Below are 12,120 nucleotides of genomic sequence, written 5' to 3' on the forward strand. Positions count from 1 at the left end.
TATCCTGCTTTCAGTATGATTTTCCACTCATTTTGTACTCACTGTCTTGCTACAGTAGCACATTGTTAACTGCACAGACTGATTTGCTGGGGCTGGAGAAGGTTAACTTTTGCTCATTCCCTGCTAATAATTACATGCTTGAATGGGGACACTACTCACTTATGGGGACGGGGGAATGAGGACAATACATTTTAAACAAGAACCTATGTTACTGGGTGGCCTGATAAATATAATAAAGTAAATTTAAAATAGAGAAATTGCTAGAGGGAAAGCACAATTTGGATGTGCTCATTATAAGTCATAATGTAGGTTAATCTTTCCTCTAATAGTCCCCTTATCAAAATAGGTTTGTTTCACTTGCATGAGGCTTGGTTTGTGTAAGCATTTTCCTACTGCAAGGAGGTAAAATGTTAAATACTGTATCCTAATCCTAAAAAAACATTACTAAGAAGTAGGTTTAATAAAAACACACACATATATATCCAAGTAAGCATAGGGTGGAAAATGTAAGAGTAATTTGAGCTGTAAAGCTGTGGAAAACATAATTTGTGTATGCTTTTTTGACACTGCCAGTTTCCATGCACATGAACCTTGCTCCCTCAGTGCAGTTTCTCATCTTGCCACAAGAGGAAGACCTAGCCAGCATTTGTTACACCATATGTTCAGATAACACACATGGGAGTTATAAAACAACGCTAATAAGTACCTAAATCCTTTTCATTTAAGAGCAACATCATGTTAATAAGCATATAAGTAAGTAGTCTTCAGTAAAGTATTGAACTGCCATAATTTCACACATACACCCTACCTTAAGGCTGCAGCATAAAGCTTGTAACCCTACTCTTAAGGTGCTCACACCATCCAACATCTATCTCTATTTCAGTACAAAATAAAACATATAATAATGTGTCCCTTTACACTATATAGTTTAAAGTAGGAGTTCTTAAACTGTGATCTGTGGACTACTGCTGTCCCATGAAATCCATTCAAGTGATCTGTGGTAAAATTGAAAGTAAGGTGTCAAGAATATCTGTACACTCAGCCCTGCACTTCGCATGTTTTTCTTCTGACAACAATGGAGACTGAGGCTGTGTTGAACAGGGCCAGATTATCAAACAAGCTTAAAAGACCCTAGTATGAGATCCATTATTTTCATAATATGACACTGGTTTTGATAATGATGGAGGTTTATTCAAGAAGTAAAACCAATGGAAGTTTACCATGGTCTGTCAAGATCCCCAGTGGTTTTCAAGTGGTCTGTGGGGGAAATGATTTGAGAACTGCTGGTCTAAAGGACTATATTCAACCACTGCAACTCTCTGGCGAGTCTGATGGAAAGGAAGCTATAAAAATATATCTATTTATAGTAAAGCAAACACAAAAGTCAGTTTTAAACGACTGCATGGGGGGAAATGGCATTTTCTTACTGTTATGCAATATTAAAATTGCTTATGTAATTTAAAGATTTTGTAAGCATTCTGTTTCTTATTTACATATAGATTGGCAACATATACAGACATAACAGTAGTAAGCAAGCATGGTATTTTAAGTTTCAGGAGTATTTATTAAATACGCTGTCAGATTTCCAATTCCATAACTTCAACCAGATGCTACGAAAGAACAAAGCTGTGTTACAACTTGGCATATTATCTTATACAGTATGTTAAATTTCCATTTGCACAAACTATAACTACTAAGATATTATTGTAGTAATTTTTATTGGGGATGTCCTTTATTCAGCACTTTGAGATGTAAAATTGCTTCAAGATGCTTTATAGAAAGCAATTTATAAATGAAATAAATAAATCATATTTTTGCCTGTTATTTTTATTAATTGTTTGTGTATGGAAAATTATTTTTTCCACATTTAAAGTTGGCTGAACTTAAGATTTTGATTTTAAACACATCCTATGGAGGATTACCTCCCTTTATCCTATCCCACTTGCTAGGGTTGCCATGTGTCCTATTTTTCCAGGACACATCCTCTTTTTAAGGGGTAAAATCTGAGACAAATTGCATTTATTTGCTTTGAATGGCTGTCATAGCATCCTCTTTTTTGCTCTTCAAAATATGGCAACCCTAACACCTCCACTTCCACCAACCACACAGAATCTTACCAATCAGCCCTAAAAGAGGTCAGAGAAAAAAATGGCTGTGGGATGTGGCAAACATAGTTAATATATGTGTGCAGGTGGGTAAATGTGGATAAATATGATCAATTATTTGTAAATTTTAGGGAGCAACTTCTGTAGTAGAAGAAAATGCCTGGGAGAAACCATTTCCTGAAATACAGTAGAAGAGGAAGTTTTCCTCCCTTACTGCTGTTTCCCCAGCTGACCAGTGACAGCTTTGCAACTTTTTCATGTCTTACTAGTGCAGTCATGTTTCTAAAACCACATTTCAAAGATCTGCTCTGCTGCTTGGAGAGCATTCGAACCTGGCTGTCAATGAATACAAGTTGTATACAGTAATACAGTGGTACTTCTGGTTACGTACTTAATTCGTTCTGGAGGTCCGTTCTTAACCTGAAACTGTTCTTAACTTGAAGCACCACTTTAGCTAATGGGACCTCCCGCTGTTGCTGCGCCGCCAGAGTACGATTTCTGTTCTTATCCTGAAGCAAAGTTCTTAATCTGAAGCGTTATTTCTGGGTTAGCGGAGTATGTAACCTGAAGCGTATGTAACCCGAGGTACCACTGTACTTTTGGGAGTGTTCTGAAGATTCTGGCTACACTTTTTGGATTATTTTTTTTCAATTCAAGGGCTATTCCAAATGTGTTTACATGATATATATTTTAAGGGTTCCACTTGTGTTGCAAATGTTCTTGTAAGAAAGAATGCCCAAGGTTTCAAATATATTACACAAGCATAGTTGTATATTTGACTTCTGCAAAGGAAAAGATTGGTGGTTCGAATCCCCGCGACGGAGTGAGCTCCCGTTGCTCAGTCCTAGCTCCTGCCAACCTAGCAGTTTGAAAGCACGTCAAAGTGCAAGTAGATACATAGGTACCGCTCCGACGGGAAGGTAAACGGCGTTTCCATGCGCTGCTCTGGTTCGCCAGAAGCGGCTTAGTCATGCTGGCCACATGACCCGGAAGCTGTACGCTGGCTCCCTCGGCCAGTAATGCGAGATGAGCACCGCAACCCCAGAGTCGTACACGACTGGACCTAATGGACAGGGGTCCCTTTACCTTTACCTATTACATTATTATTCAGTACTGTACAATGGTATATATGTCTACTCAGAAGTTTGTCACTTTGTGCTTCATAGTGGTTACTCGCAGAAAAGTGGGTACAGGACTACATTCCAGGCCTTGGTATACAGTTGGCCTTATGAGAAAGCACACTTCTTGTGCCTTTAAGAGAGCTGTGGAAGGTAGAACTACAAGTTCAGCTTTTTCTAATATAGACATATAATTATGGGGAAAGCTTCACCTGCTCACATTCTTTCTGTCAAATACTTTGTGTGTATGGCCATTAAATTATTTTTAGACCCTCTACTACACCTTCAGAAGAGGACACAAATTTGCATGACACAAAGCATATGCAAATTTTATTCAAATCTGTGTCCTCTTTTGCAAGTGGGTTAGAGGGCCACTAATTAGACTTTATCTTGAATTATATCATCACTTGTATTTGCTCCTCTCCTCATCTAGATCCATATGTACTGTAATCCGCCCAAAACAGAATACAGTCAGATTGGATTCCTTCAATTCCCTCTCAAGGTCCATGTTTTTTGGTGTGCAGTATATGCATTTCCACATAACACATTTACCGGTAAGTGCATACATAAACTACACATTTTCAGTAACACGCTACTAAATAAACATGTTAATGGAAACAGGTACTCTAATAGGGTTGCCATATTCCAAGCACTGAAAATCCAGCTAGCCTTTTTTTGGCCAAAGTTGATGAGCTTTTTAGTTTTGCCCAAAGTTGTTGAGCGTTTGGGGGCAAAATCCCTCACCCACCCAAAAAAACATTTTTGTGCTATTTTTATGGGAATTCGGCAAAAATGACACTGTCAATATGGGCTGCCATAAGTCTGGATTTTCCTGGACATTTTGCCTATTTCCGCTGACTACTGACTGCAGCATTCTGGATATGTCCGGAAAATTCCATGAACATGGTCCAAGCGGCAGACTTCAGCATGGTAAGTACGGTTGCCCAGATTTTATAAGGCCTTATATGCATCTTTAATCACATTTTGCAGTCAAAGGGGAAGAAGGTCTGAAAAGTGAAGATACTGTCATTTATACAGCAACATCTATAAAGCTATAAATGAAACTTTACTGCTATAAGCACTGACCTGCCTTGTTCTAATAATCTGTATCTGACACAGGCCAGTTTGCTCTGCTACAGGAAGGATATTGCACTCTTGGAAAAACTGACCGTCAAGCCTTTATGAAAGGTGATGTAAGTAAATCACAATCAAAGCTGATGCTTTTGTAAGATATTGCATTTAAATTCACAAAGCCTTCTCCCAATGACTAGTAGTCTTGCCTGGTGTAACTGAAACTCTTCATGTCCTCTTTTTTCCTGTGTTTCTCTCTGACATTTGTTTACAAGCTGGAGAGTTGTGCAAGCCTACCGGTAGTACATGCAGTACATCCACAGAGTCTTATTTAAAAAGCCTCTTGTAAATCTAACTTTAGCATTCACAGATTTCACAAGACAGTGAACTTTTCAAAATACTGACTCTAAAGGTACAATCCCAGGCACTCATGTGAGTTAGGCCCTATTGAATTAAGAGAGGCTAATAGCACAATCCTATACATGTCTATTCTACTGAAAGGTTCAACTGAATTCAACGTTATTTATTCCCAAATAGGTGGGTATAGGACTGCAATTTACCGTATTTTTCGGTCCATAAGGCGCTCCGGACCACAAGACGCACTTGTTTTTTAAAGGGGAAAAACCAGGAAAAAATATTTTCCTGGTTTTCCTCCTCTAAAAAACACGGAGGGGAGCGCTGGAGGGGAAGCCCCTTCTCCCTTCACAGCGGCTCATCCCCGCTTCCTTAAAGGGACATGGGGACGAGGGGAGAAGGTTTCTCCCCTCCTCCCCATGTCCCTTTAAAGCAACAGGGGATAAGCCTGCTTTTGGCGTCGGGGCGCAGGGTGGTGGAGAAAGCAGCACCATCCCCGCTGTTTCCTCCACCATCCCATGCCTTGCACCGATCCCAAAAGCCTGCTTTTGGGATTGGCGGGCAGCGCGTGGGGTGGTGGAGGAAATCCTCTACCAACCTCCCTGCCGCCCACCGATCCCAAAAGCAGCCATCGCAGCTGCCTCCCCCCACCTCCCGCCGAATACGGCGGGGGATGGGGGGAGGCAGCAGAGATGTTGGTGGATCGTGCTAGCAGCTCCGTGAACGGAGCTGCTGGCACGATCCACCAACATCCCCTTTGCTCCCCGCCGCCTCCCCCCATCCCCCGTCGCATTCGGCGGGACGTGGGGGGAGGCGGCGGAGGTGTTGGTGGATCGTGCTAGCAGCTCCGTGAACGGAGCTGCTGGCACGATCCACCAACATCCCTTTCGCTTCCCGCCGCCTCCCCCCATCCCCCGTCGCGTTCGGCGGGACGTGGGGGGAGGCGGCGGAGGTGTTGGTGGATCGTGCCAGCAGCTCCGTGAACGGAGCTGCTGGCACGATCCACCAACATCCCTTTCGCTTCCCGCCGCCTCCCCCCATCCCCCGTCGCGTTCGGCGGGACGTGGGGGGAGGCGGCGGAGGTGTTGGTGGATCGTGCCAGCAGCTCCGTGAACGGAGCTGCTGGCACGATCCACCAACATCCCTTTCGCTCCCCGCCGCCTCCCCCCATCCCCCGTCGCGTTCGGCGGGACGTGGGGGGAGGCGGCGGAGGTGTTGGTGGATCGTGCCAGCAGCTCCGCTCGCCGAAAGAAGCTTCTTTCGGTGAACGGAGGTGCTGGCATGATCCAGCAACATCGCTGCTGCCTCCCCCCACCTCCCGCCGAACGCGGCAGGGGATGTGGGGAGGCAGTGGGAGCGAAGCCTTCGCTCCATAAGGCGCACAGCGATTTTCCCTTCCATTTTAGGAGGGAAAAAGTGCGTCTTATGGAGCGTAAAATACGGTAAGTAAATATTCATAGAACTGGCTACGTTTCTTTTCTTGCTCAAGAAAAAAACCATGCTACATTTTCTAGAATAAAAGTACAGTAATCATGCTGGAGAGAGCTAACCTAAAAAAATGAAAGGCCATATACCATGAGATAAACCATGCAAAACTTTATATGCTGAGCTATTAAATGTACAGAAGCAAGTACAGATCATAAAGGTATGTTGCACTTTAGCTTCCCTAGGAATACACAGCGGAAAATGCTCACAACAAACTTTTAAAAGTTTTTATTACTAAAACTGAGGTATATGCAGTTTTTAATAGTTTTGTTTAACATTTATAAAAAAATTCTGTATATTGCAGTTTAATATATGTTATTTATGACAAAAGGAAAGGCAAAGAAGCTGCAAATATAAGTACCTCTCTTTTTCTTTAGATGCTGTAAAACAGCTGGTTTGGATAGCAAATGGAAATAAGTTAAGCAGAATGAAACTTCTGCAATTAGTTCATTAGGTCACATACATCTTTTCCATCATTCCAGTGAAATCAGTGAAATAGGGTGGTACACAGAAAATAGTTCTTTAAATGTTTTAGAAAGAAGGACAAGAACATGTTGATTGAACTACGGTAAGTAAAAGAACATGTTGATTGAACTACGGTAAGTAAAATTCTTTGGGCTCAAAGAAATCAGCCCTGAGTGCTCACTAGAAGGACAGGTCCTGAAGTTGAGGCTCCAGTACTTTGGCCACCTCATGAGAAGAGAAGACTCCCTAGAAAAGACCCTGATGTTGGGAAAGATGGAGGGCACAAGGAGAAGGGGACGACAGAGGATGAGATGGTTGGACAGTGTTCTCGAAGCTACTAACATGAGTTTGGCCAAACTGCGAGAGGCAGTGAAGGATAGGCGTGCCTGGCGTGCTCTGGTCCATGGGGTCACGAAGAGTCGGACACGACTGAACAACAACAAGTAAAATTCTAGTAGAAAAGCACCTCTGCACTATAGCTGCCACCCATTCTGCTGCAGCATGGGTGATTATATCCTGCATGGGTGACCATTGTACTCAATGTTTAAAGCAGGAGCAGGATTCTAGGTCAAAACCATCTCCAAATATAATCAGGTATAATATGCAATATACAGCAAAGCAAAATAGAGACTCCACAAGTGATCTGCACAACCTACTGTGGATCCATAGGACAATCATAGGCCAGCTTTCTGTAAAATAAGTTCGGTGGCACTTACTCTCATGTACGTCTGCAAGAGAACAAGCCTTCGTGCTGGTAATGTCAACAGTTAATCTCCAAGAGTTTTGACCTAAATAATCTATGCAATGGGCTATGTAGCTGGCATTGTTTGGCACATATTAATTTATTTATATTTATATCTCACCTTTCTTCCATCATAGCATATGTAAGGTGGCTCCCAGGTGTTCCTTAATCCAGGAACTGACCAGACCCAGCCCAGGTTAGCTTCAGCAAAGTAACAGTCCTATGTGCCTTTAGATCATATCTCCAGATACACCCTGGAGTAGTTTTTTATTTAATCCATTCTAAGTGGCTATTTGAGGGACACGGGTGGTGCTGTGGTGTAAACCACAGAGCCTAGGGCTTGCCGATCAGAAGGTCAGTGGTTCGAATCCCCGTGACGGGGTGAGCTCCCGTTGCTCAGTCCCAGCTCCTGCCAACCTAGCAGTTCGAAAGCATGTCAAAGTGCAAGTAAATAAATAGGTACCGCTCTGGCGGGAAGGTAAACGGTGTTTCCGTGTGCTGCTCTGGTTCTCCAGAAGTGGCTTAGTCATGCTGGCCACATGACCCAGAAGCTGTACTCCAGCTCCCTCAGCCAGTAAAGTGAGATGAGCGCCGCAATCCCAGAGTCATCTGCGACTAGACCTAATGGTCAGGGGTCCCTTTACCTTTACTAAGTGGCTCTTTACTTTTTTGGCAAATATTGCTGATTTTTAATCTTTCTTCTTCCTTATTTGTTGTACACACAATGCCATTCTCTTAAAACTAATACTAGGTTTATTTGTTTTGCCCAAATGAAAGGGAGGCAAGTCTATGTAGTACAAGCCAAAAGGATATTATCACCATGGCTGTGCAAAACAGTGTCTCATTCCAACAACAAAAGGTTTGTCAAGAACACTGAAAGCAAAAAGAGAAACTCCTCCCTGGAAACTGGTCTGTGTTTGTCCGCCAAGTTTCAGCTGAGAGGAACTTAGCACAACTGATCCGAACTCTTCTAAAGACACAGGCACAGAAAGACAAAAATTTAGCTGAGCTGTGTCTGATGTTTAACTGCTTTGCATGCGGGCAGTTTACTGTCCAACTACTGCCAAAATCAGTTGAAGTATGTAGCAATCTCTTTCCTCTCTCAAGCACAAAACGTTACTTGCTAAAGATAAACCACAGAAGACCATGTTTGGATAAAACATATTTTAGCTTGTGGAAGAAAGTTTAAGAGGGAGGAGGAATGGGCAAAATCCTTTGTAGTTCAGCAAATGAGAACTATATCTACCAGAAGATATAAGACTCCATTTCCACATGGTGGAATGAAGGGAGCTAGAGCAGGAATGGAGTAAGTGAGTAAAGATCCCAGGCGTGATGGCGGGGGGGGGGGGGTGAGGGGATGTCTGCCTAACATCCCTATCTAGCACAACTGCCAAACTTCCCAGAAAGCAACTCGAGGAAGCGAGAGCCAAACAAGCCTTTGCAGAGCAAACGCACATCTGGCCAAGTGGGGGCCGAAGGGAAGACAAAGGAAGCTCTTCTGCAAAGACCACGAAACTTTCCAAGGTGCCTCGGGGCAGGCATCCTTCCCGCTCGCTCTCTCGCTCTTTCTTCAGTTTGCGCGTTGTTGTTTTATCCCCGCGACATGGCTTGAGAACCCAGCGCCTCCTCCCCGCCATCTCTCCTTCAGCCCACACACCAGCCCACTCCGCCTCTTGGTCGCTACTCACTCCAAGCAGACACACTTTCAGCTCTCGTATCGCCATCATCTGCTTGGGGCTTGGTGGCTTCGCATCCTTCGGAGGAGCCAACCTCCCTCGCGCAACCCAGTTGCACCGAGCAAGGAAAGCAGCTGCGGCTATTTCTGGGCAGCCCCAGCCCTCAGCCGCCACCGGTCACATGAGCACGGCCCCGGCGGCTCCAGCTCCTCCTCGCGTCTTTTTGGTGCTTTCCTCACCCAAACCCAACACGTACAAAATATCTGCGCTTCAGCATATTTCAGGAGACGCGGTTTCCATTCTTGGGTCTGTGCTGCTGTTGCATTTCCAGGCAGGCAAGTTAAAGAGACAAACTCTTCTGCTGCTCACAATAGCAACCTGGAGTTCCCGCCCATTTTTCTCCTCGCACATTCTTCTGGGGAAATTGTTAGATATTCCAAAGGGATCCAAAGGAAGGGGGAGGGGGAGGTGGAGAACATCATCTTTTGGGGGAAAACGTTTCAAGTAAATAAATAACAAATAAAATCTTAATTCCAAAAAAGTACAACAAAAAGTCCACATTCTCATTCATCAGAATTCCACTCAGTCGTGTGCGGGTTAACAAACAAAGAAACAATCAAACTTTAAAAGTAATAATTTGTTTTTAAAAGCTTCCCTCCGCAAAAAAAATGTAACCAGAAATGTCATTGATATATCACTCATTATATAACAGGATTTATTCACAAAAGAAACTGAAAATAATATCTTAGTCAGGACACTCAAACTTAGCAAGACCTGTCAAGCCCTACTGTTCAACTGACATATAATATTATAATCTGTTCCATAGCCAGGAATGATAATAATAATCATCATCAAATTCTGCACTGGTAAACTAAAAAGGGAAACTGGATTCTTTGATGTGTACAAGTATTTATTTGCATAATGTAGTCTACCACCCCTAGAGATGTCATTAGAAACCTAGCCCTGCCTCAAAGGAATGAGCAATGATTATGGGGGTAAATTCTATGCGTACCAGATCTTTCCAGAATCACAGAGCGCTTTCAGACTTGCTATTTTGCCTGTGGGATTTAATCACATATAGCAAATCCAGGTTGTGCAATTAAAATGGATTTGGCTCCTGCACAACAAACTCACTTAAGAAAACAAAAACAAAATAGACTTTGCAGTATGAAAAGTGACAGGAAAATGCATTGTGACGTGTCATAATATAACCTCTATACAAACAGATTAGTAAACAACATGCATCCTATAATCCACACACACACTGTGTGCAAACAAATCAGGATGAATGCGCAATAAAAAGGTTGTCAGGAAGCGTCTACAGATATAGAAACTCAGACTAAATACAGTTGTTGTTTTTCAGTCTATATTCATGTAGATATCAATTAGTACTGTATATATCACATAGTAATTTTAGAGTGTAGTAGTCTGGGGGGTGAGGAAGGCTTTAGATGGGCAAAGTCACCCCAAGTATTTTACTACTGTAAAATTATGGTCATGTTCAGAATTCTATACCAGGAAAAAAAACTTGCCAGCCCAAGTGAGGACTCCTTGCAATAAAATGCATTGATTGACATAGCCTGTAACTTTCTGTCACAGAAGTGAATTGGCTTAAAGTAAAGCAAAAATAGTAAAGCCAGTGCTTTATATCATGGATTTCAATGAGATCCGCTGAGTTCTGTGGGATAAAGCAAACAGGCTGCAAATGGGACGAACAGATCAAATAAACACACCATAATACGCATGAAATGACCTAAAAGGCCACAACAATAAATTTCAGTGGAGACATAAATTTCTCCAGTGATGTAGTTCCTTTTCCTGCTAATGTAAATATAATAATAAAATAAATAGTTTAGTTAGTCTAAAAGGGTTTCTCGTTGAAAGGCAGAAACTAACATTTGTCTGCATGTATTAAGGAAGTGGACAGGAAAGAAAAAGTTATGGAGATGGGTAAATCTGTAGATCAATGTCTTACATACCCTCAGTGTCCACAGACTAAGGCAGATAATCAGTGAATGTTATAGATTTATGGGGAAGGACCCAAAACCTATAAATTAATAAATGGTAATATTTTAACCTCCTTCATGGATCACTGCCTTGTCGTGGTGAAGGGGCTTGAATAACTCAGATAAACTATGAGCTATGCTGTGCAGGGCCACCCAAGTTGGACAGGTCATAGTGGAGAGTTTTGACTAAACGTGATCCACCTAGAGAAAGAATTGGCAAGCCACTCCAGTATCCCTGCCAAGAAAACTCCATGGACAAAGACAACAGGTATATAAAAGTTATGACGCTGGAATATGAGCCCCTCAGGTCGGCAGACGTCCAACATGCTACTGAGGAAGAGCGGAGGACAAGTACAAGTAGATTCAGAGCTGATGAAGCAGCTGAGCCAAAGCCAAAAGGACGCTCAGTTGCAGATATGCCTGGAAGTGAAAGGAAAGTCCAATGCTGTAAAGAAAAATATTGCATAGGAACCTGGAATGTAAGAACCATGAACCTTGGTAAGCTGGATGTGGTCAAAAATAAGATGGCAAGAATAAATATTGACATCCTGGGCATCAGTGAACTAAAATGGACGGGAACGGACGAATTCAATTCGGATGACCATCATATTTACTACTGTGGGCAAGAATCCCATAAAGAAATGGAGTGGCCCTCATAGTCAACAAAAGAGTGGCGAAAGCTGTACTGGGATGCAATCTCAAAATGATAGAATGATCTCGATACGAATCCAAGGCACACCTTTTAACACCACAGTAATCCAAGTTTATGCACCAACTACCGGTGCTGAAGAAACTGAAATTTACCAGTTCTATGAAGACTTACAACACCTTCTAGAAATGACACCAAAGAAGGATGTTCTTCTCATTATAGGGGATTGGAATGCTAAAGTAGGGAGTCAAGAGATAAAAGGAACAACTGACAAGTTTGGCCTTGGAGTTCAAAATGAAGCAGGGCAAAGGCTAATAGAGTTCTGTCAGGAGAACAAGCTGGTCATCACAAACACTCTTTTCCAACAACACAAGAGACGACTCTACACATGGACATCACCAGATGGGCAGCATCGAAATCAGATTGATTATATTCTCTGCAGCCAAAGA

The 12,120-nt window shown here is 42.6% G+C and overlaps 1 protein-coding gene across 2 annotated transcripts in view; it reads right to left on the reverse strand.

Moving 5' to 3' along the window:
- RAB31 (RAB31, member RAS oncogene family) overlaps positions 1–9,350 on the reverse strand; it is a 29,580-nt gene extending 20,230 nt beyond the window's left edge. Inside the window, exon 1 of one of the 2 annotated variants that reach the window (XM_033154886.1) lies at positions 9,029–9,350. In XM_033154886.1, coding sequence (XP_033010777.1) covers positions 9,029–9,067 — 39 coding nt within the window. In that variant the 5' untranslated portion in view covers positions 9,068–9,350. The remainder of the gene's footprint in view (positions 1–9,028) is intronic. The other variant, XM_033154887.1, reaches the window with a different exon arrangement.
- Positions 9,351–12,120: the final 2,770 nt, after the last annotated feature.

Source organism: Lacerta agilis, chromosome 7 (genome assembly GCF_009819535.1).
Source record: "Lacerta agilis isolate rLacAgi1 chromosome 7, rLacAgi1.pri, whole genome shotgun sequence".
NCBI lineage: Eukaryota > Metazoa > Chordata > Lepidosauria > Squamata > Lacertidae > Lacerta > Lacerta agilis.